This window comes from Neoarius graeffei, chromosome 25, assembly GCF_027579695.1.
Source record: "Neoarius graeffei isolate fNeoGra1 chromosome 25, fNeoGra1.pri, whole genome shotgun sequence".
In the NCBI taxonomy this organism is placed as follows: Eukaryota; Metazoa; Chordata; class Actinopteri; order Siluriformes; family Ariidae; genus Neoarius; species Neoarius graeffei.
In genome coordinates this window covers 41,204,556-41,228,648 of record NC_083593.1, presented here as the reverse complement: position 1 = coordinate 41,228,648, position 24,093 = coordinate 41,204,556, and the positions used below count along the sequence as shown (strand labels likewise).

At 39.4% G+C, this 24,093-nt stretch overlaps 2 protein-coding genes across 6 annotated transcripts in view; one reads left to right on the top strand and one right to left on the bottom strand.

Moving 5' to 3' along the window:
- LOC132872969 (tyrosine-protein kinase SYK-like) overlaps positions 1-24,093 on the top strand; it is an 85,358-nt gene that overhangs the window by 54,742 nt on the left and 6,523 nt on the right. Inside the window, exons 2-3 of one of the 2 annotated variants that reach the window (XM_060908112.1) lie at positions 9,901-10,061; positions 17,707-17,845. In XM_060908112.1, coding sequence (XP_060764095.1) covers positions 9,901-10,061; positions 17,707-17,716 — 171 coding nt within the window. In that variant the 3' untranslated portion in view covers positions 17,717-17,845. Of the gene's footprint in view, positions 1-9,900; positions 10,062-17,706; positions 17,846-24,093 lie in introns of those variants that run through there. The other variant, XR_009651513.1, reaches the window with a different exon arrangement.
- Positions 19,757-24,093, bottom strand: part of syk (spleen tyrosine kinase) — a 50,959-nt gene continuing 46,622 nt past the window's right edge. For all 4 annotated transcript variants that reach the window (XM_060908106.1, XM_060908108.1, XM_060908109.1 and 1 more), the window contains 3 exons: positions 23,749-23,889; positions 22,934-23,046; positions 19,757-20,508 (listed from right to left, as the gene is read on the bottom strand). In XM_060908106.1, coding sequence (XP_060764089.1) covers positions 20,436-20,508; positions 22,934-23,046; positions 23,749-23,889 — 327 coding nt within the window. In that variant the 3' untranslated portion in view covers positions 19,757-20,435. The remainder of the gene's footprint in view (positions 20,509-22,933; positions 23,047-23,748; positions 23,890-24,093) is intronic.

Here is a 24,093-nt window from a genome sequence, read left to right as displayed (position 1 = left end):
AATATCAGGAAACTCAACCCATAATAAGTGGCATAATTCTCAGCATTCACCATTCCATTAAGTGCAACTCTCTGCTAACTGGTCTATGATTTTGCACTATTAAACCATTACTGTTTAGTAAAAATGGGGTGGTACATGTAGACTTCCTTCAATCAAAGTGTTATATCATTTTATCAAGTTTAGGTCACTGATACTTGACAACTGATATTGGTCTGTGTTCCAACCTGAACCCTTTAGTACATGATGAATGGTATTTGGTGAAACCACTACTGTGGGGTAAAACCAAATTCTTCTCACCCGTGGATCTGTGATGTTGGTCTCATGGTGGTCACATAGTTCTGCAATGCATGTGTCACATTCTGTTACTGCAACAGCTAGATACTTGTATTGCATGCTGCCTCACTTTTCATTTTGGATAAAAGCATCAGTGAAAGAGATCAATCAATTTGAATATCTTAAATCCATGACAGTTAGTATTCCAGGGTTGCTGTAGGCTGAGCGAGATAATTCAGTGAAATGTCACCTTTGTTGTTTACCTTCAAAGTTTTTTTATTTTTTTAATTTTTTTATTGCTTGAAAGCAGGATTTTACAGCTTTAGGACAATTTTGCCAGTCCTGTCTGGATTGCAACCTTTTCAAAACCAATGTTCAATTATCTCCTCAGTGTGTCAATATTTTATTTTTGTCTGCGCTTCTACTTCCACTTGCACGGTGCACATTTCAAAACAAAACCCACTATAGCCTCTGAGATAATATACATTGCTGTGAGAATAATATTCATTGCTCAGTCGGCCTCTTTGTTTAATGTTTCGGCACCTCCCTTGTGTCTTTGTTTGTTTAGTTAACTTTAGGATGTTACATAACTATTATAGTAATGCAATAAAATCTTACAGGACAGGATGTAGCAAGAGAGAGTTATCTGCATAGCGCACTGGTGAATCATCCATGAAGGCCTGGCTGTGTCCACAATCATTTCCTGTCTAATAAGCTACAGAGTACAGAGCAGCAGCACAGTACATTGACCATGTAAGGACCTGTGTAAACAGCTAAGTACACAACATTCATGGGACGAAAGTGATGAAACATGAAAACTCATTACAGGGACATGCAGTCAGTTGATAAATTAAAGGAAAAATCAACATAAAGTGTCTTAATGAGCTGCCTTGCCAACATGAGCCACCAGAACAGCTTCACTGTTGCTTGTCATAGGTTCTCTGGATCTGTACTGGATGAATGAAAACCAGTCTTACAAAAGATATTCCCTCAGTTGGTGCTTTCATGATGATGGTGGAGAGTGCTGGCTCTATGTCGGTTGAATTTCACCTCCAGTGTTGAACCTAGGGTTGAGATCTGGTGAGTGTGAAGGTCTGAGCATATAATTTACATCATTTACATACTCAGCAAAACCATGAGTTGGTCTAGTGGTTAGTGTGTCCGCCTCTCGATCGGGAGATCGCGAGTTCTGCTCACGGTCAGGTCATACCAAAGACCATCATAAAAATGGTACCTACTGCCGTCTGGCAAGGCACGCTGCAATACAGATGCAAGTGGGGAGTCAAACTCTCGCGGTTACCAGAGGACTAGCCCCCACTGTAACCCTAGCTATGCAATAGGCGAGAGGCTGAGGGCTATGGAAAACGGAGATTGGCGCCACCCTATGCACCACATGCCATGGGAATGAACTTTGACTTTTTTTTGACATGCTCAGCAAACCATACAGTGAGCCCTAGTGCTTTGTGGATGAAGTATTGCCATACTAGAAGAGACTACTTTCATCATGAATGGGAAACTCCCAACTTCCTCCCCCCACACACCTAAAGCTACAAACACAGAGTACAAACAAGCTGCTGGGATTTCCATTATTTTGTCACTCGTTTGTAAAGATAGAATTAGAAAAGAGGGAAAGGAATGAGGGGACAGCAAATTGTGTCAACAGGACTTTAAGAATAGCAGTGAAAACAGTAATCCCTATCTTAGTGCACGTTAAACAGATATATTGTACAATGACTGTGCATATTTTGAAAAAGGTTCACTAGTTAACTTTGTAGTTAGGTATGCTTGCCTTATTTGTTGCAACTCCAGTTAATGAACTCATAAACCATAAGTAATAAAAGACAGAAAAAAAGTATATTTATACCACTATTACAATCTCTAAATGATAAGAGTAACACTATTGGATTATATTTAAGTTATTCCATGAAATCGAGCCGTACATGAGCTGATAGCCGACGAGGTGCAAGTTGGCTATAAGCCATGTACGACAAGATTGAGTGGAATAACTCTTTTATTCTCTCCACATTTACTGGATTTTGAGAAACAGAGCATTTTTATTTTTATTTTTCGCAAATTCAATAAATAAAAACTTTATACAAAACGTCCGACAAAATAATTTCTGCTTAGAATGTAAACAAACTGGTGAAATGACAGTAGCAATTTGTGAAAAACGCTATAAAATACTATCAAATACTTTTATTCAATATTTTGTTGCTTTTTTGTATTTTTGTTTTAAAGTACAGTTTTTATTTCGTCCTCAGTTGATTCAGTAACACGCCGCCATTTTGTTTTTCTCTATTCACAGTATATGAGCTGATAGCCTCGTAGTAGAGTAGTCAATCAGAGACAATCAGTGAATGTCTCATCTCATTATCTCTAGCCGCTTTATCCTGTTCTACAGGGTCACAGGCAAGCTGGAGCCTATCCCAGCTGACTACGGGCGAAAGGCGGGGTACACCCTGGGCAAGTCGCCAGGTCATCACAGGGCCGACACATAGACACAGACAACCATTCACACTCACATCTACAGTCAATTTAGAGTCACCAGTTAACCTAACCTGCATGTCTTTGGGGGAAACCGGAGCACCTGGAGGAAACCCACGCGGAGAACATGCAAACTCCGCACAGAAAGGCCCTCGCCGGCCACGGGGCTCGAACCCGGACCTTCTTGCTGTGAGGCGACAGCGCTAACCACTACACCACTGTGCCGCCCTCCAGTGAATGTGAATAGAATAAAACCCATTATCTCAAGCCTCTGCTACATTGAGATATTCCTCCATCTTAGATCTGTGACATTCAAAGGAGTATTTCTATTGGATTATGCAAGTCCATGAATCAAAGTTGAACTTGAAGCAAAAGTTCAGATGTGAACTTTTGGTTGAAACAGAACATCGGGGATGCAAATTAACAGCGGTGAAAATTTACATTGAAATGCTTGTAATTTTGCATACAAAAAGGAACATTTTCATTCCCTTTGTCTACATAATATCTCAATAAGATAACTAGTTGGGCTTGTTAGTTGGTCCAGATTGACTTCTGGGCCGCTTTTTAGTTTTACTTCACTATAAATGACACTATAATTTTGAGTTCAGGAAGATCTGCAGGTAGATGTTCTTAACATATTGTCAATATTTTTTTTTTCAGTTTTCAAGTGATTTGATCACCGTCAATGTTGTAATGTTTCATATTTTATAATTAGGCACACACAATTAACCAAAATATGTTTAGAGAAATACTGAAGACTTTTTTTAACTGAGTGTTTTTAAACTATGTCATCTTCTGACATAAACTCAAGCTTTTAATTCCAAGATCCACTTGTAGAGGTTCTCCCTGTGTTTGCGTGGGCTTCCTCCGGGTGCTCCAGTTTAGTCCCACAGTCCAAAGACATGTAGTAAGGCTAAATGAATACTCTAAATTGCTCATAGGTGTGAATGTGTGTGTGAATGGTTGTTTCCCAAGCCCAGACATGGGAGGGTTGTGGCAGGAAGGGCATCTAGCGTAAAACTGTGCTCTAATTAGTATGACATGTGGATCAGTAGGATCCGCATGGACCCTGACCTGGCAATGGTGCTGGACAAGGGGGAAGAAGAAGGTGATCAATAAAGAACTAGAGAACAATGTAATGTATGACAGGAGGAAAGGAACTATTTAGTGAGAGATTAAAAAGCATTTAGTCATTCTTAAGTGCATGAGTGCCCCCTTGTGATACAAGCGGATGTTTGTGTTTTATGCTGGAAAAGATTGCCTTGGCTGAGCTCAGTACATACTCATGTTCGTCCTTTGTTTCATGAACAAAGCATGTGAAGATACTTGTGGCCTACAGTGAAGGGTTAGACCTGTGAAACGCCAATGAATCAAACAATCTCTCATAGATGTCCATACAAGGTTATTCACCATGTCAATTTGGTGTAAAAGAATGCAATACTTCATATTCAGCTAGTGGCCTCTATAGTTAGAGTGCAGGTCTGAGTACAGTGTTTCATCATTTGAAACACCAATCAGATATCTCTCACCTCATCTCATTATCTCTAGCCGCTTTATCCTGTTCTGCAGGGTCGCAGGCAAGCTGGAGCCTATCCCAGCTGACTACGGGCGAAAGACGGGGTACACCCTGGACAAGTCGCCAGGTCATCACAGGGCTGACACATAGACACAGACAACTATTCGCACTCACATTTACGCCTACGGTCAATTTAGAGTCACCAGTTAACCTAACCTGCATGTCTTTGGACTGTGGGGGAAACCAGAGCACCCGGAGGAAACCCACGCGGACACGGGGAGAACATGCAAACTCCGCACAGAAAGGCCCTTCGCCAGCCACAGGGCTCGAACCCGGACCTTCTTGCTGTGAGGCGACAGCGCTAACCACTACACCACCGTGCCGCCCCCAATCAGATATAACATTAAAATTACCTACCTAATAATGTGTAGGTCCTGTTTGTGCCACTAAAACACCTCTGACCCATTGAGACATGGACTCCACAAGACCTCTGAAGGTGTGCTGTGGTATCTGGCACCAAGACGTTAGCAGCAAACCTTTTAAGTCGTGTAGATTGCGAGGTGGAGTCTCCATGGATCGGGCTTGTTTCTTCAGCACATCCCACAGATGCTCGATTGGGCTAAGATCTGGGGAATTTGAAGGCCAAGTCAACACCTTGAACTATTTGTCATGTTCCTCAAAGCCTTCCTGAACAATTTTTGCAGTATAGCAGGGTGCATTATTCTGCTAAAAGAGGCCACTGCTATTAGCGAACACTGTTGCCATGAATTTTGCATGGACTTGTTTAGGTAGGTGGTGCGTGTCAGATTAACATCCACATGAATGCCAGGACCCAAGGTTTTCCATCAGAACGTTTCCCAGTGCATCACACTGCCTCTGCTGGCTTGTCTTCTTCCCATAGTGCATCCTGGTACCATCTTTTGCCCAGGTAAGTGACACACATGCACCCTAGCCATCCACATGATGTAAAAGAAACCGTGATTCATCAAACCAGGCCACCTTTTCCATTGCTCCATGGTCTAGTTCTGATGCTCACTTGCCCATTGTAGGGGTCTGTATGGGCACTTGAGCAGTTTGTGGCTACACAGCCCGATACACAGCAAACTGCAATGCAAAGTGTGTTCTGACACCTTTCTATCATAGCCAGCATTAATTTTTTCAGCACTTTGTGCTACAGTAGCTCTTCTGTGGGATCAGACCAGATGGGCTAGCCTTCGCTTCTCACACGCATCAGTGAGCCTTGGTCTAGACAACCATGACTCTGTCGCTGGTTCACCGGTTGTCCTTCCTTGGACCATTTTGGTAGGTACTAACCACTGTATACCAAGAACACCCCACAAGACCTGCTCTAATGGAGATGCTCTGATCAAGTCATCTAGTCATCACAATTTGGCCCTTGTCAAAGTCACTCAGATCCGTACACTTGCCCATTTTTCCTGCTTCCAACACATCAACTTTGAGAACTGACTGTTCTTTAGCTGCCAAATATATCCCACCATTATGCAGGCACCAGTGTAATGATATGATCAATATTATTCACGTCACCTGTCAATGGTTGTGATGTTATGGCTGATCAGTGTATTAATACTTAGACAACAAGACTTTAAAGCAGGTATTTGTGTTTTTATGTGAAATGGTTAAATAGGTGCCTTTATGTTGGCTACTAATTTGTGTACTCATAAACTTCTGTTATATTGCTTAAAAGAATGAAGACCAGGCTTACAGTGCGTAATTCAAGTGTTAAATCTAATCTTTCTGAGACTGAAACTTGATTACTTCCTTTGGTAGAAATGTATCTATGGTCTATGGTAGGATTTCTTTTTACTTTTGAATTTTAAAGGACAAATCTTCCCTGGATCACTTGTATATTAATCTTTATAATTAACATGTGATGGCAGTGAGGATTTTTTTTTTTCTAGTGAAAATGTTGTTTTTTAGTTAAAACTTCTTTCATGGGCGGCACGGTGGTGTAGTGGTTAGCGCTGTCGCCTCACAGCAAGAAGGTCCTGGGTTCGAGCCCCGTGGCTGGCGAGGGCCTTTCTGTGTGGAGTTTGCATGTTCTCCCCATGTCCGTGTGGGTTTCCTCCGGGTGCTCCGGTTTCCCCCACAGTCCAAAGACATGCAGGTTAGGTTAACTGGTGACTCTAAATTGACCGTAGGTGTGAATGTGAGTGTGAATGGTTGTCTGTGTTTATGTGTTAGCCCTGTGATGACCTGGCAACTTGTCCAGGGTGTACCCCGCCTTTCGCCCGTAGTCAGCTGGGATAGGCTCCAGCTTGCCTGCGACCCTGTAGAAGGATAAAGCGGCTAGAGATAATGAGATGAGATGAGAACTTCTTTCATTGATATGTTGATCGAGTTTTACTTTGGTTAATAGTTTCCTACTAGAGCAATGCAGCAGCACTTTAAATCCTTTAGTCTGTCCAGCTCTCATCTGTATACACCACTCAAAGAGTTCAGCGTCTAAAACTTCAGATTTCATTCTATTATCACAGTCAGCACCATCATGTTGTCATCTTGGATATAGCTAACTAATTATGGCCCCATGTGACATCAGTGTGGCACACCACTGCTAACTTTACACAGGAGTAGTGTAAATACAGCACCAACCGACAAATTACTGCCACATTCACTAAGCACATCACATATAGATTACAATATATACATATTTAATATGTTTTAGAATGGAGTTTTCCTTTAGAACTATCATCATGCATTTAAAATTCAGGTTTTTACACTTATAGCCTCCACATTCAAGCAGTACTTGTCTCTCTGAGTGTGAGTGCCATGTGGCTCCACCGCAGGCCAACCACATCGGGCCAAGGAAGGACTCTATAGACTTCCAATGGATATCCGGTGGTTTAGTCTGGCAGCTGCATGACTACATAATAAATTAAACATTGAACCACGTATTTTAGTGCCTCAGTCCTACTGTTAATTAGCATAGTGGTTAATACATCATGCTTATATTTTGCTTTCAGGTATGTGTGTTTGCCTATGACTTTAATTTTGGTAAGTTTTTCGCTGATTAATAGTTATGTTCTTGATGTCTCCTTTTTAAGATGACAAAGTTATCAGCTATTTTATTAACATTTAAATATGGTTTCTTGTGTTATCAAAAAAACAAACAAAAAAACCCTGCCTGATGAGATCTGTGTGTATGTGAATAATGAGAAATATTGAATGTTATTCCAACAAATCCAAAACAAAGTGCAATGCTAATAGGCTACAGATCTTTAGGCCTAATGTGCAAACTGTTTCAACTTCTTTTAGTGTGTTTGACGTCGAATTGCTGTGAACCCTTCTGAAACTGAGTTTGAGGATGACGGTTGAAGCACCTGCCATGCAAAGAGCTCATCCTCACTGTTTGCCTCTAGAGAAGTGAAATCCTCTCAGGCCGAGTGCCGAGCAGGTGACCCCCCCCCCTCCCGGCCACCACAAGGCCCAGCCTCAACAGAAATACACTCTGGTTTACCGGCCGTGTGTGCTAGGCACCGGCGTCTGCCTGCCCAAGACCTTCCGAAGACTGCTATCAGACACCTCCAGGCAGCATAACCTGACCAAGGGCCCTAGTTCAGCTTCGACTGTGGCTTCAGCCTCAGGCAACGCACAGCTCTCTGTGGGTGACCTGCATCCGGCAGATGTCCCAGATGCAGGGCCGAGAGGATCCCACCACAGGTGGGAGGAGGTGTGTTTGCGTGTGTGATGGGGGTTGCGTAAAAGAAAGCCTTTTCTCCTGTTACTGATGTGCAAGGCCAACTCTTCCATTTAGTCTCGTGAGAGACTTCCAGCAACTGCAGATTGCAAAAGAGATTTTTTTTTCCTTCACTCAAATTGCTTCCACTCTCATCTGTAATAAATTAGCTCCTTTAGTTGCTCAAATAAATAAACAAAGCAAATGCTTTAAGGACTCATCCCAAGTCTGCGCCAGGTTTCAGATACAGACTTGTGTGTGTGTGTTTAGCATTCTGAATTATGCAATGTACATGAATTAAACCTAGATGAGTCTCCTGCTCAATGTAAAAAGAAACAAGATGACTGTGTGAGTGTGTTGACTAAATTATCTATAATGCAGCAATGCTGTCGTATTAGCACAGAAATCTCAAGTATAATAAATGATCTATAATTTGTTTATTAGCAGTAAGCCACTTTCGTAAGCCACATCAGTCCTTCTTGTATTCCTTGAGGCCACAAAGGTCAACAACAACTTGTTCATGATGTTGTAAGTTCGGCCATGTGTACACACACACACACACACACACACACACACACACACACACACACACACACACACACACACACTTCTTTATCTGCTCATTCACTGAGATATTATGTAATAATCAATTGCACCTGACCAAGACGTGATTAAATGTGACCTATCTAACCGATCTTTACATTAGTGGGTTATTTCTTGTGACCAAGTGCTACTTTCCTGCTCCAACCAACACCCGGAAACACAAGGCAATAGACTTGAACATGCCAAGACCGCACTGGCTCTTTGTACCGGTATGTGTGGGGTTTTCTGCTTAAATCCAATACATGGCCTGACTACTGCAATATTAAAAACACGTGTGTGTGTGCTTATGTGAGATTCTAGATGGAAGAGGTTAGAGCATGTGTGAGGCCGGAAGCCTGTATTCTCTGTGGTTCTGTCCTTCAGTGCTCTAGTCTTGTCAGCATGCTTTTCACTGAAGTGTGTGTGTGTGTGTGTGTGTGTGTGTGTGTGTGTGTGTGTGTGTGTGTGTGTGTGTGTGTAAGTAAGTAAGTAATACCATATATTGTATACACACATTTGTAGAGAGGTGAACATATATACACAGTACCAGTCAAAAGTTTGGACACACTTTCTTCTAATTCAATGTTTTTTCTTTATTTTTATTAATTAAAAGACACGTCATGTCTTAAAGTAATGCTGGACTGTCGTTTCTTATTAAATACATTGTCAATAACAAGACATACATTCAGTATTCAGAAAATCTCTCTATCTCCTCACTGACCTGCAGATATCACGTAACAGAATTGAATCTCTTTCAATATCAGACACGAGTTATTGTTTTAATGGAGTATATCCTTTAAGTGAGCTTTTTTCTTCTTCTTTTCTTTCTTAAAAAAGTGTTTTGATGTAAATCTCCATCCCAGTTCATGTTGCATGTCTGTGTGTTTCTCAGTGTCCTTCTAATGGAACTGAATCTGACTAAAAGAGGTTTAAACAGTGTTTTGAAAATGATTTATTGGTCTTATTAAACAATACATGTGTGAGTAATCCATAAGCAAAATTAATGCCTAGATTTTTTTTTTTTTTGTAACTTTGTCATGGCTTTCTAAGAAAAAGACTGGACGTATCTTTAGTGGTTTCGTTGTGCTTCCACTTTTTCGGAAGGCTTTTTTGAGACCTTGTGAGATTAAGAAATCGCTAACTGGAAGTGTTTACTCAAAGAAATTTTGTCTGTTTACTGATTTAAAAAACGACCAAACATTTTCAAAAAAGAAATCAAAGAAACGAACTGTGCGCCAAATAATAAAAAAAAAAATCTTAATTTTTGTTTATTTTAATAAGAGGAGCGCTAAATGTGCATGAGCATTTTTACATAACATTATGCATTGCATTTTTATTTATTTTAAATTAGGGTGCCTCATTGGAGCAGGCTATCATCAGTCAGAAACCTCAGCTGGAAAAGTTGATTGCCACCATAGCACATGAGAAGATGCCCTGGTTTCATGGAACCATCACACGGGAAGACTCTGAGCCATGTTTACTCAACAACCGCCAGACCAACGGCAAGTTCCTGTAAGTACAGAAGATGGATCTTTCTCTTACAGGGGGTGAGATTTTAAAAAAAGGTCAAAACTCTAAGATAAGAAGAGATGTGCAAAAGAATTCTTTTTTACAATTATCCAGAAATATATTATTTAAATTAATTTCACGAGTAATGATATACAGTACAAGTCGGCACGGTGGTGTAGTGGTTAGCGCTGTCACCTCGCAGCAAGAAGGTTTGAACCTCACGGCCAATGGAGGCCTTCCTGTGTGGAGTTTGCATGTTCTCCTCGTGTCTGTGTGGGTTTCCTCTGGGTGCTCCGATTTCCCCCACAGTCCAAAGACATGCAGGTTAGGTAAAATACCCAGCCACTGGGGTTGTACAAGACAGTGCATACTTAGTGCCGGTCCCAAGCCCAGATAGATTGAAGAGGGTCGTGTCAGAAAGGGCATCAAGTGTAAAACCTATGCCAAAAATGAAGGCCCAGTGTGAATTTAGTGTGAGCTAAACTGGGTATTAACCTTCTGAAAAATAAAGTCAGTCAAAAGTTTGTACACATCTTCTAATTCAATGGTTTTTCTTTATTTTTATTAATTAAAATACACTTTGTGTCTTAAAGGAGATACGCAGAACTTTTATTTTTAAATACATTTCTGAGTGGATAGCATCTCCATCCTTGACTCTTGTATGCTGCATAAATAGGAAAATATATACAGTATATCTATCTATCTATCTATCTATCTATCTATCTATCTATCTATCTATCTATCTATCTATCTATCTATCTATCTATCTATCTATCTATCTATCTATCTATCTATCTATCTATTTTTTGAGAGTTAAAATCGACTGCAAAGTTGGTATTCAAGCTGAGCCAGCCAGCCCTGAGTGAGTGACATCACTGCTGTAACCAGTTTTAAGGCTGAGGCCTTTGACAGCTATAGACCAAAGCCAGACTCGGCAGGCGAGAGTGGTTGCATTGGCCTCTTCATTCGGAATTATTTTCGGAGATTCTTCACATTCTTCAGATAGTAATACATCTCACTGTGATAGTCCTGAAATTGGAGTGTGTGTACATGCTACTGCTATACACGTAGAACTGTATCAGTTTGAACCATCGGAAAGTGAATCCGATAGTAACATGTCGGCCACGGAGGCCCCCACCTTACAAAATAAAGCCAGAGAACAAAGCTGTCTAGTGAATTGGATGGAATTGAACTGACAGTCTCATGTGACTCTCATTAAAACAGGATAGACGTTATAACTTATGCAACATACATGTACGTGCATGCATTTTCACTGATAAAACGTAAAAGGCTAATTAAATAATCAGATGAACTGAGACAATCACATTCTGAAGCAAATTAAATAATCTGATACCGGTAACTTAAATACACAATACAAGTTACATGTATTAATCTAAATGCAGGTAAACAACGAGTGATGTTGTTATTGTTGTTGTTGTTGTTATGTAACCAAATGAGAGTCACATCTTCCCCATCTGTGTTCTCACTTGTTGAAGGCCGATCTTGTGGACAATTGTTTTGAAACAATCTGACTTTCAATTCTTCATTCATTTGCTTCTTCCATGTAAGAGCAAGATATTGCTGCTGAGGCATCCAGCGGAGAAATCTGATGACTGGTCCACTCATTCTCCATTTTCTCAATACTGAGTACTCCGCCATTACTGCTCAGCTCACACTCCGGGAGAACTGGTGCAACTGAACTTACTTTCCTTTTCTTGTAGTTTTCTTTTCCTTTAATTGTTGATACTGCACCCTCTTTCAATATGGGCTTATAGCCAGCGCTCCTCAACAGATCAGAGGTCTCGTATGAGTCATCAGTAAAATGTGCCCATGAATATCTTGCAAAACGCATCCAAATCTTTGCAGTTTGAACATTCTTGGGCCATAAATGCAATGTAAATCCACTGTCTGTCATGTTGCTGCACCCGCCAGCAACACATTTACATGGCATGGCGATAAATTAGCTCAAAATGGAAGCTCAAAGTTGCAGTCAGCTCTGTGTTTTAGTATAGCAAAAATGGCAATGAGACCGATAGCCTTCCTGTGGTGACATCACAGATGTCAAGGTCATTCACTCAGACCGCTACTTATATGAATCATTTTAATTGTAAAAATTACTATATTAGATTTATTGTTAATGCTTAAAACTATTCCTGTGCCATTCTTGCAGTCTCAAGGCATTTATAAATGAAAGTGAAGCCATGGTTCTGTGTATCTCCTTTAAAGTAATGATGGATGTCGTTTCTCTTTACTTACTTGAGTGGTTCTTGACATAATATGGATTACTACAGTTCTGGAATAGGGCTATTTACTGTATTATTATTATTATTATTATTATTATTATTATTATCAGCTGTTTACTGTTTGATCTCAAATGCATTAAGAAGGCAAGAAATTGCACTAATTAACTTTTGACGAGGCACCTGCTAATTGAAAAGCATTCGAGGTGATTACCTCATGAAGCTGGTTAAGATAATGTCAATAGTGTGTAAAGTGTCATTAAGGTAAATGCTGGCTACGCTAAAGAATCTAAAATATGAAACATATTTTGTTTTTTAACACTTTTTTGTTTACCATATAATTCCATATATGTACCATATGTTATTTCATAGTCTTGGCGTCTTCAATATTGTTCTAGAACATAGAAAATAGTCAAAATACAGAAAAACCTACGAATGAGTAGGGGTGTCCAAACTTTTGACTGGTACTGTACATAAGGTCAATTGGTGTAACTGGATTGTTAAATTAGTATTTCTAGGTAGTATGTGTTCTATATGTTCATACTTTTACATGTGTTAAAATATTTGTTGTAAAGAGGTAATATTTAACTTGATGTAACTTTATATAAAGTTTAATAATTATCAAATGTTGACTTGTGCCAAGCTGGTGTTGCATAATTATATTGAACAGTTCATACAAATTCATCAGCACAGCTACACAAAATGGAGAACTGAGAAGATAAACTTCATATCTTTGTGCCCCTGTGTAATGTTCTTTAAATTATATGGACACGTCCACAAAAAAAAGCAAGTTAATCAAAAGTATTTTAATTTTGAACCAGTTCGCCATTTTGACAATGTGCAGGAAAACACTGGAAGTGACATCATTGGAGTGAAATATCAGAAATTATTCTATCCACATTCACTGGATATGAACAATCTGACATAAATAGATTGGCTACTCTACTACTAGGATATCAGCTCATACTGTGAGAAGAGAAAAACAAAATGGCGGAGCATGTTGCTGAACCAACCGAGGACGAAATAAAAACTATTCAAAAACAAAACCCCAAAAATTATCAAAGTATTTAAAGAAACAGAAATAGCTAAAAGAATATACCGGTAGGTGCTGCCCCCCAATCTCCTGCTCCACAGTCCAGCCCAGTCAGTGGCAGTAGTGCACCTTTAAGTTGGTTTGCCAACCACCACCACCAAAAAAAAAGAAGAAGAAGAAGAGCAGACCCCCCCCCCAAAAAAAAATGGAATAAAAGTATTTGATGGTAAGAACGTATCTTTATTATTTTTCAAGAATTATTATTTTCACATTTTTCACAAATTGCTCCTGTCATTTCGCTAGTTTGTTTACATTCTAAGTGGAAATGATTTTGTCGGATGTTTTGTGTAAAGTTTTTATTTATTGAATTTGCTAAAAATAAAAATACACTGTTTCTCAAAATCCAGTGAATGTGGATAGACAGTTATTCCACTCAATCTCGTCATACATGGCTTATAGACAACTTGGTGCTACGCGCCTCATCGGCTATCAGCTCATGTACAACTCAATTTTGTGGAATAACTGTTAAATATGTGTGATGTACTGTACAGTATTTCATTTGAAAAATATGAGTTTTTCAGCACGAGAAGATAAACTTCATATCTTCAAGCCAAAGCATGATTATATAGACGTTCACAAAAAGTACCCAAATCTATCAAAACAATTCACTGATTTCCTCATGAGTGACATATAGAGGGTTATGTCACGGTTTTGGTTCTCCATGTCCCAGATGTAGTTTGTATGAAAAATATGAGTGGTATATTTCCCAATAAAACACTCATTTCCATTATATATCTCATCTCATCATCTCTAGCCGCTTTATCCTGTTCTACAGGGTCGCAGGCAAGCTGGAGCCTATCCCAACTGACTACGGGCGAAAGGCGGGGTACACCCTGGTCAAGTCGCCAGGTCATCACAGGGCTGACACATAGACACAGACAACCATTCACACTCACGGTCAATTTAGAGTCACCAGTTAACCTAACCTGCATGTCTTTGGACTGTGGGGGAAACCGGAGCACCCGGAGGAAACCCACGTGGACACGGGGAGAACATGCAAACTCCGCACAAAAAGGCCCTCGCCGGCCACGGGGCTCGAACCCGGACCTTCTTACTGTGAGGCGACAGTGCTAACCACTACACCACCGTGCCGCCTCCATATATTTGCTGTAAGCTGAAACATTGTAGAATCACAGTAAAACACCCCGTTATGTCAGTATTCATAGCAGAGAATTTTCTGGTAGTGAGTAAATGTGTAGTTAATAAAATCTGATATCATATTTCTGTCAAAACTTCTCCAAGGGCATTGTATCATTTACACACCACACACTGTACACAGGCTATTCATTTACAGTAGTGGGTGAGTGCTGCCACCTAGTGTCCTGAAGGACAATTAAGCGACCTCTTGTGCTAATACAGTTGAGTACAGTGTCAGTATATCCAGATGCACATTATCTACATAAACATGAAAGTGTACAGTTTGTGGTCAGAAGTTTACATACACGGACATAAATGTCATGGCAATATTGACATCGACAGTGATTTCTTTGGACTGTTATTTTTCTGTGGCAGAATGATTGTACTCAAAACAAGAAATAATACCAGAATTTGTTGCACAGCCTTTAATTTTCAGGGGTTTTCTGAAACCAGCACATGGGCAAAATTATACATAGAGCACAAGTAATACTTGTTTAAATGCCCGTTAGCAAGTTTCACCTTAACCAGACACTTTTAGTAGCCAACAACAAGCTTCTGGCAGAATTCTGGTTGGATGTTTGACCATTCTTCTTGGCAAAATTAGTAGAGCTCAATTAAATTTGTATGTTTCTTGGCACGGATCTGACTTTCAAACATATATTTTTGATAGGGTTGAGGTCAGAACTTTAAGCTTAATGTTAGCCTGCTTTATCCTTTCCACAACCAGCTTTGATGTGCTTTTGGGGTCATTGTCCTGTTGGAACACCCAATTGTTTCCAAGTTTCTGATGGTTTAAGGTTATGCTGAAGAATTCTGAGGTAGTCCTTCTTAATCATTATTCCATCTACTTTGTGCAATGCACCAGTTTCAAAACAGCCCCAGAGCGTGATACTACCACCACCATGCTTAACAGTTGGTGTAGTGCTCCTCTGTACCACTGGTCATCGTGGCCAAACAGCTCATGTCCATGTATGCAAACCTCTGACCACAACTGTAAATGCCCTCTACACTTTCTTTACATGGGCGGCACGGTGGTGTAGTGGTTAGCGCTGTCGCCTCACAGCAAGAAGGTCCGGGTTCGAGCCCCGTGGCCGGCGAGAGTCTTTCTGTGCGGAGTTTGCATGTTTTCCCCGTGTCCGCGTGGGTTTCCTCTGGGTGCTCCGGTTTCCCCCACAGTCCAAAGACATGCAGGTTAGGTTAACTGGTGACTCTAAATTGACCGTGAGTGTGAATGGTTGTCTGTGTCTATGTGTCAGCCCTGTGATGACCTGGCGACTTGTCCAGGGTGTACCCCGCCTTTCGCCCGTAGTCAGCTGGGATAGGCTCCAGCTTGCCTGCGACCCTGTAGCACAGGATAAAGCGGCTAGAGATAATGAGATGAGATGAAACTTTCTTTACGTTTATAATATCCATCCAGATATCATCCTGATACTGATAAAAGAAATGATCAGGTGTAAACAGTATAGCCTGGTCGAGTGAATGCATCTCCAAGCCACATTTAACAACCATGCACATTCTTTGTGAATACCGATGCTGATGCTCAATGTTCAACAACCGTCTTATTTATAAAATGATTGATGAACAACGTTGGAAGTTGGTTTTTAAAAAGTAAAGAGCCTGAATGGAAGTTTTCATGCACCTGGTTAAAATCATTTAAGGATACAATCCAAGATGCATGAAATGACTAGGTGAAAGTGGGTTCTTATTGTAAATAATAATAATAATAATAATAATAATAATGTAGAGAACTTAAGACAGACGCAAACAATGGTTCAAAATAGTTTATTTATTTATGACTTCTTTACAGAATCTCTTGTGCATAGACCACTTAAAAGCATCACATTTATATGCATCCATTTGAACTCTGGGACAGATTTAAAAAATTAAAAAAAAGGCATGGAAGACCAGTGGATAAAGAAAATCTGGAAGAAATCAAGCCACCTTTGTTCATAAAGCACATTTAAAACACCACAAGGGCTGCCAAAGCACTGTTCAATAGAATTAATAACTCAACAAATAATTATAAAGGGATAAGACCAAATAAAATTAAAACTAACAAAATAACACAAGATAAAAGCTAATAAACATTCAAAACAAGAGAATGGGCTAATAAAAACAAAGATGAAAGAGAATAAAACACAGAATAAGTAGATACAAAAAAAAATAAAAAGAACAGGTCTGTTCTTAAATTGTATAGACCAAAATAAAATAAGAGAATTAAAACGTAGACTGGCCAGCACAACACAATGGGCCTATAGCAGGAGTAGGGAGGAAGGTTTAATAAAATTCCACTTATCTCTCAGTGGTACTGTATTAGGATACTGGGAGAGCAAGATCAATGACAGATTTTTATCTCAGGATTTCTGTTTTTGAATGTATAAAAGTCCTAGCGAATATAAAAATCATCCATTTTAACTTGACAGATTATTAAGTAATAACAAAATAATGGATGCTTCTTTCATGCAAACATTCATGCTTACAACACAAGTGAAAATGAAAAGGATATCGGAGTATGACTATCAGTGTGCTCTTAATCATGTAAAGAAACGAAGTGTTCATAGGACATTTGCCTGGATGTGAGTCCAGGTATCAAGGTTGCTCATGATCATATGAGCAAAACATGAGTCAGAACTTATATATGAATTTGGTGTAGTTCTTGATTCATTATTGTCATTGCCAGTAGTTTGTTACAAGATATAATTCAATAGCACTCACTCACTCAGTTTCATCGAAGCCAATTCACCTACTGGCAGGTTTTTTTTTTAGAGGTTGGGGTAAACTGGAGAACCTGGAAGAAACACACATGTACGAAGAAAGAACATACACAGAAATTCTACTCAGACTGTCACTTGGGCTCAGTTTGAAACAGGACCCTGGTGCTATGAGGATACAATGGTGCCCACTGCATCAACATGCCATATGTTCAATATCATAGGCACTTTAAATACTGTCATTCCATTCGAGAGGAAGTTGCTATTTGTTAGAAATCAATAATAAATAATAAAGAAATCTGTCCAATATGGAGGCAGCCTAAGAGCAATGGGCGTCAAGAATATACCCTGCTCACTAGAAAGATATTTGATCTTGACCTTGTTCTTGTGGTTAATTTTAGCAACATGTCAACTTGCTAATCCATACAAAAAATAACCCAATTTAAAATGCCTTGTCTTTGTTATAGGGCTCCATAGGAAGTTGATATGGCAGACACTCAACGTGACCGGATTTAAAATTGATACTGTGAAGTTATCTGTGAGGATGCATTTATTTAGCATTGGAATGAGTCTCCAGTTTCAACTTGTTTCATGGACAACATTAAATGTAACTATAAACACATCAATAAAATATGATGTCATTCTTAATTGTTGGCAAATTGCTGCGTTATAAGAGGAATAAAAACACTTCAAAATACCGTATGCTGTTACAAGAAAATGAGAATGTACAGGAAATTTCAGGGAGATACTTGCATGAAACTCAGCACTTCTGAAACTTCTCCCCAGATTTTGCCTTTTCATAACAGAATAATAGCGTCCTACTACGATGACTCAAGCTTTCAGAACTCTCAATTTTTATTTTTTTTTTAGAAAACTTGTTGACTTTCTAGGCTGCCTCTCTGACTCATTAACTGAATCACCCTGGCAAAATGGCAGATCACTAATAAGACACCCATAGAGTGGTGCTTGAAAGTTTGCGAACCCTTTAGAATTTTCTATATTTCTGCATAAATATGACTTAAAACATCATCAGATTTTCACACAAGTCCTAAAAGTAGATAAAAAGAACCCAGTTAAACAAATGAGACAAAAATATTATACTCGGTCATTTATTTACTGAGGAAAATGATCCAATATTATCCAAATGATCCAATTTGTGAGTGGCAAAAGTATGTGAACCTCTAGGATTAGTAGTTAATTTGAAGGTGAAATTAGAGTCAGGTGTTTTCAATCAATGGGATGACAATCAGGTGTGAGTGGGCACCCTCTTTTATTTAAAGAACAGGGATCTATCAAAGTCTGATCTTCACAACACATGTCTGTGGAAGTGTATCATGGCATGAAAAAGAGATTTCTGAGGACCTCAGAAAAAGCGTTGTTGATGCTCATCAGGCTGGAAAAGGTTACAAAACCATCTCTAAAGAGTTTGGACTCCACCAATCCACAGTCAGACAGATTGTGTACAAATGGAGGAAATTCAAGACCATTGTTACCCTCCCCAGGAGTGGTTGACTAACAAAGATCACTCCAAGAGCAAGGCGTGTAATAGTCAGCAAGGTCACAAAGGACCTCAGGGTAACTTCTAAGCAACTGAAGGCCTCTCTCACATTGGCTAATGTTAATGTTCATGAGTCCACCATCAGGAGAACACTGAACAACAATGGTGTGCATGGCAGGGTTGCAAGGAGAAAGCCACTGCTCTCCAAAAAGAACATTGCTGCTCATCTGCAGTTTGCTAAAGATCACGTGGACAAGCCAGAAGACTATTGGAAAAATGTTTTGTGGACGGATGAGACCAAAATAGAACTTTCTGGTTTAAATGAGAAGTGTTATATTTGGAGAAAAGAAAACACTGCATTCCAGCATAAGAACCTTATCCCATCTGTGAAACATGGTGGTAGTATCATGGTTTGGGCCTGTTTTGCTGCATCTGGGCCAGGACGGCTTGCCATCATTGATGGAACAATGAATTCTGAATTATACCAGCAAATTCTAAAGGAAACTGTCAGGACATCTGTCCATGAACTGAATCTCAAGAGAAGGTGGGTCATGCAGCAAGACAACAACCCTAAGCACACAAGTCGTTCTACCAAAGAATGGTTAAAGAAGAATAAAGCTAATGTTTTGGAATGGCCAAGTCAAAGTCCTGACCTTAATCCAATCAAAATGTTGTGGAAGGACCTGAAGCGAGCAGTTCATGTGAGGAAACACAACAACATCCCAGAGTTGAAGCTATTCTGTACAGAGGAATGGGCTAAAATTCCTCCAAGCCGGTGTGCAGGACTGATCAACAGTTACCGGAAACGTTTAGTTGCAGTTATTGCTGCACAAGGGGGTCACACCAGATACTGAAAGCAAAGGTTCACATACTTTTGCCACTCACAGATATGTAATATTGGATCATTTTCCTCAATAAATAAATGACCAAGTATAATATTTGTGTCTCATTTGTTTAACTGGGTTCTCTTTATCTACTTTTAGGACTTGTGTGAAAATCTGATGATGTTTTAGGTCATATTTATGCACAAATATAGAACATTCTAAAGAGTTCACAAACTTTCAAGCACCATGATAAGTCATGACATCACAGTCCCAAGCTTTATGCTAATAAAGATGTCACATTTACAACAGGCTAGCAGGGGTGTCATAAAAGATGGTTGGGAAGAAGGATTATTTGAGGAATGACGATGACAACAAAGAGAACAGAAGTCCTCCAGTGAAGGTTGGCTCAGTGCATTGACCTGTTTGGGAGCTCAAAATTTGTTCCAGTGCACACTGACTATAATGTATAATAACAGTGAAAGATAATTTGAATGTTCCTGCCAAGGTTTCTTTGCTATTAATGAAGCAGGTAGAGGTAAAATAAGGTACTGTTGAAATACAATACAGTAGTACACAAAAGAGTTATATGATAAAAAATACGCAGTAATGATGTGAAAATATAATTTGCTTCTTTGCTTAATACTAATTGTAAGGGCTGTAGAAATGTAGAAAAATTATCAAGACAAACAGTCACTCACTCACTGATCATAACTTTGGCTTGCAAGAAAAAAAAAAAAACACCCAAAAAATTTTTTGAATAAGCTTGCAGGTAAATAATGTAAAATAAATCAGTGTGGCCAGTCCTTAAACCCATGTACATACAGCTCCGAGGGAATGACTCTTCATTCTGAGTTGTCTTCCAGCATGTAACTGCTCACTGTGCGATGTCGTAGTAGTAGTCTCTCAGCCGGGGCTCCACCACAGCAAAGCGTGGCCTCTCTTCCGCCCTGAAGAAATAAAACAACAATTACGTGATTGTGGTATTGTAAACTGATGTGACAGACGATGTGAATTTTAATCTAATTTTTAAAACATTTATTTCTCGAATGAAGCAAAATGATCTACCAACAGAAGAAGAAAATTCAAAGTTTGAAATATGCAAAGGCATCTGCAAATGAGCTGAAGATGTATTATTATCTTAGTCAGGGAATGTAAGTTATTTTCAATCACATATTCCTGAAGTGTAGGCCTATAAAATAATGCTAACTTGAATCTACGTGGGTCCAGGTGTTCAAAACATGGTTATTTTAATGGCAGGTTAACCTGTAACCATCCGTTAAAATTTTAACCTGCCGTTAGTTAACCAGCCGTTAAAAAATCATTTCGTGAAGCTAATTTAACCATACCATTAGCAAACCAATTGGTTTAGCCCTAACCAGTTGGTTATGATGTCACACCATGTCAAAATCAATCCCACAATGCCACGCCTACCAAGTTGGCAAACTTGGAAAAAACTGCTGCTTGCATAAAATCTAAGGGCAATAAGCACCTGCTCCTCAACGGACAATGCATAGCTTCTTCGCGTTGGACGTTCCAAATCTTCTTGCGACAAATCAAATAAACAACTGAGAGATTCTCTACCAAATCGATACCGATGTCGAAGTTCTGTGTCATTGTATCGAAGTAACTCGTTTGGTCCTTGTCTGAATTGTTTTGGACGGCATACATTAACAATCAGGAACATGCGCAGCGTTCACCTGTAAGATGAACGCCATATTGATGTTTACATAACCACTTGGTTAAAAGATAACGGAGGCTGGGAAGTGTGTTAACTTTAACCACTTGGTTAACTTTAACGGAGTTTTGAACAACAGTTTAATGGTAAGTTATATTTAAAGGAGAACTGAAGTATTTTTTAAAGTTACTTTTTTTCTTAATTAACGTGTTATTCAATTACGTTTTCAGTTTTAGTAACTTTATGTCATGACTCGTATTGGTAACTAATTGCAATTAAATATTATACTTATCAGCCTATTTGGTTTTTAGCCATGTTGAATTTGGTTCGTTTGGTCCACGGCAGGCGTCACTTATCCACGCGATCTTCACGAGACTTGTGCGAGACCTCGAAATGTGAAGTGTCAGCCAGGTGTCAGTGCCGCCATTTTGAAAACTGTTTTCCAAACGAAATCTTGCACAAAAACGAGTTTAAATGACGATAACTGCCTACTTTTTTCAAACTTTCCTGATTGCTATCAAAACAAACAAAACTTCCGGCTTGATTACGTCAGCATTTGAAAGAGGACGCCCACGTCTTCTGACAACGTTGGCAGATGTTGGTCACTTTGAGTTAGGCTGTGTTTTACTTCCGTCCTATGATGTCTCGCACAGGTCTCAGCGAATCTCGTTTACGGCCATTGCTTTGACATATGGACTGATATATTACATCGCATATTTCAAACACTCATAACTTGCTATCGCAGTGACAAAATAGCTGTCAAAAATGCATTTGTATATTTAATAAAATGAGATAGAATTTTGATAATAAAAAATTGCCTTCAGTTCTCCTTTAACATCTCGTTCGTTCGTCTCGTTATCTCTAGCTGCTTTATCCTGTTCTACAGGGTTGCAGGCAAGCTGGAGCCTATCCCAGCTGACTACGGGCGAAAGGCAGGGTACACCCTGGACAAGTCGCCAGGTCATCACAGGGCTGACACATAGACACAGACAACCATTCACACTCACATTCACACCTACGGTCAATTTAGAGTCACCAGTTAACCTAACCTGCATGTCTTTGGACTGTGGGGGAAACCGGAGCACCTGGAGAAAACCCACGCGGACACGGGGAGAACATGCAAACTCCGCACAGAAAGGCCCTCGCCGGCCATGGGGCTCGAACCCGGACCTTCTTGCTGTGAGGCGACAGCGCTAACCACTACACCACCGTGCCGCCCTCGTTTAACATAATGTTAAATAGTGATTTAACCATTGGTTAAAAGATAACCATGTTTTGAACAATCGGATCCTGGTCTATATGGTGGAAAGTTCAGGAATAAAAAAAAAAGTATATGATAATAATAAATATCCAAAATATTATTGTACCCATGTGACCAAATGGTATTTGAATTACAGTTTGTATAATTTGGATTATGTTCATACAATAAATCTGTGCTGAGGGGTTCTGAGGATTTTACTTTGAGAATCCTGGTTTAAACTACATACTGAGAACTTGGCTCTCTTTCTTCATGTCCTGTGAGTTATTTCTTCTATCAGTGTGCAAAGAAAGTCTTATCAAAATGATATACACTCATATATATTTATCAAGCCATTATCATACTTTCAGGAATAGATCTTACTCAAGAGTGTATGTAGGTTTCGGTTAATTTTGATTAATGCAATGCTGGACATAAGAATAATAATGAAGTCTCTCACTTGTATGTCCAGCATTTCAACATGAGGGTGTACATCTCGGATGGGCAGCTGGCTGGAGCAGCCATTCTGTCACCGTTCTCAATCATCTGGATGACCTCATTTCCCTTCATCCCCTGTAGTGTACAAACATACAACAGCATGTCATTCACCTTCCAGGTTATAGTCGGACTTGGGAGAGTCTATCACAGACACTACACTACATCTCATGGCTCAGTATTATATAGTTCTGTGTGACATTTTGGTGAAAAATGAGTTAACCACGTAAACTTCATTGAGGGCGGATACTACAGTGCCCTCCACTATTATTGGCACCCCTTGTAAAGGTTAGTAAAAAGTGTTAGAAAAAAATCCATCTTTCAGTGAAGTCGCTTCATCTCACACTGAAAAAAATGAGAAAAATCCAACTTTTAATTTAAATAAATTTATTCAGTGAAAAACAAATCCTTCATCAAGAAAAAAATATTTTCAACAATAACACGTGGACTTCTTCTTCTTCTTCTTCTTCTTCTTATTATTATTATTATTATACCCACTAGACATGTTTAAATCATAAACAATTTGTGTGTAACATACAACTTGTATTAAACACAAGTTGTTTAACACTTCTAGATGTACATATCAGGAAATGGAAGTTGAAGCTCTGGTATATCACCTCATATTCATCTTTTGATCTCAAACCCAAACCTATTGGCCTTGCCATGCTCTACCTTGCTCTCATTTGGATGGCTAATGTTTAAATGATTGAAACTCTGCTTGTGAGGATGACATTGATCAAGAAATTGATACCATGTAGGCTAATACAGACTGTCACATACCTTGTATGGCTTCTGTCCATATGAAAAGGCCTCCCACATCAGCACCCCGAAGCTCCACACGTCACTCTTACAGGAAAACTTGAAGTAGTTCATGCATTCAGGTGCATACCACTTCACAGGCCACTTACCATGACCTTTAGACTAAACAAGAGGGAATAAACAGGAAGAGTTAATACCTGGATTCGCTGCTTCTTAAACACTAGACCATATTAAAAATTACCAATCCAATTTCATGTTATAAATCACAAAGCAATTTAAATACAACCCAAATTTCAAAATGACTTTCAGAATGCAATGATTTAAAATGTGTTTTGACTTATATTCAGTTAAATACAATACAAATAT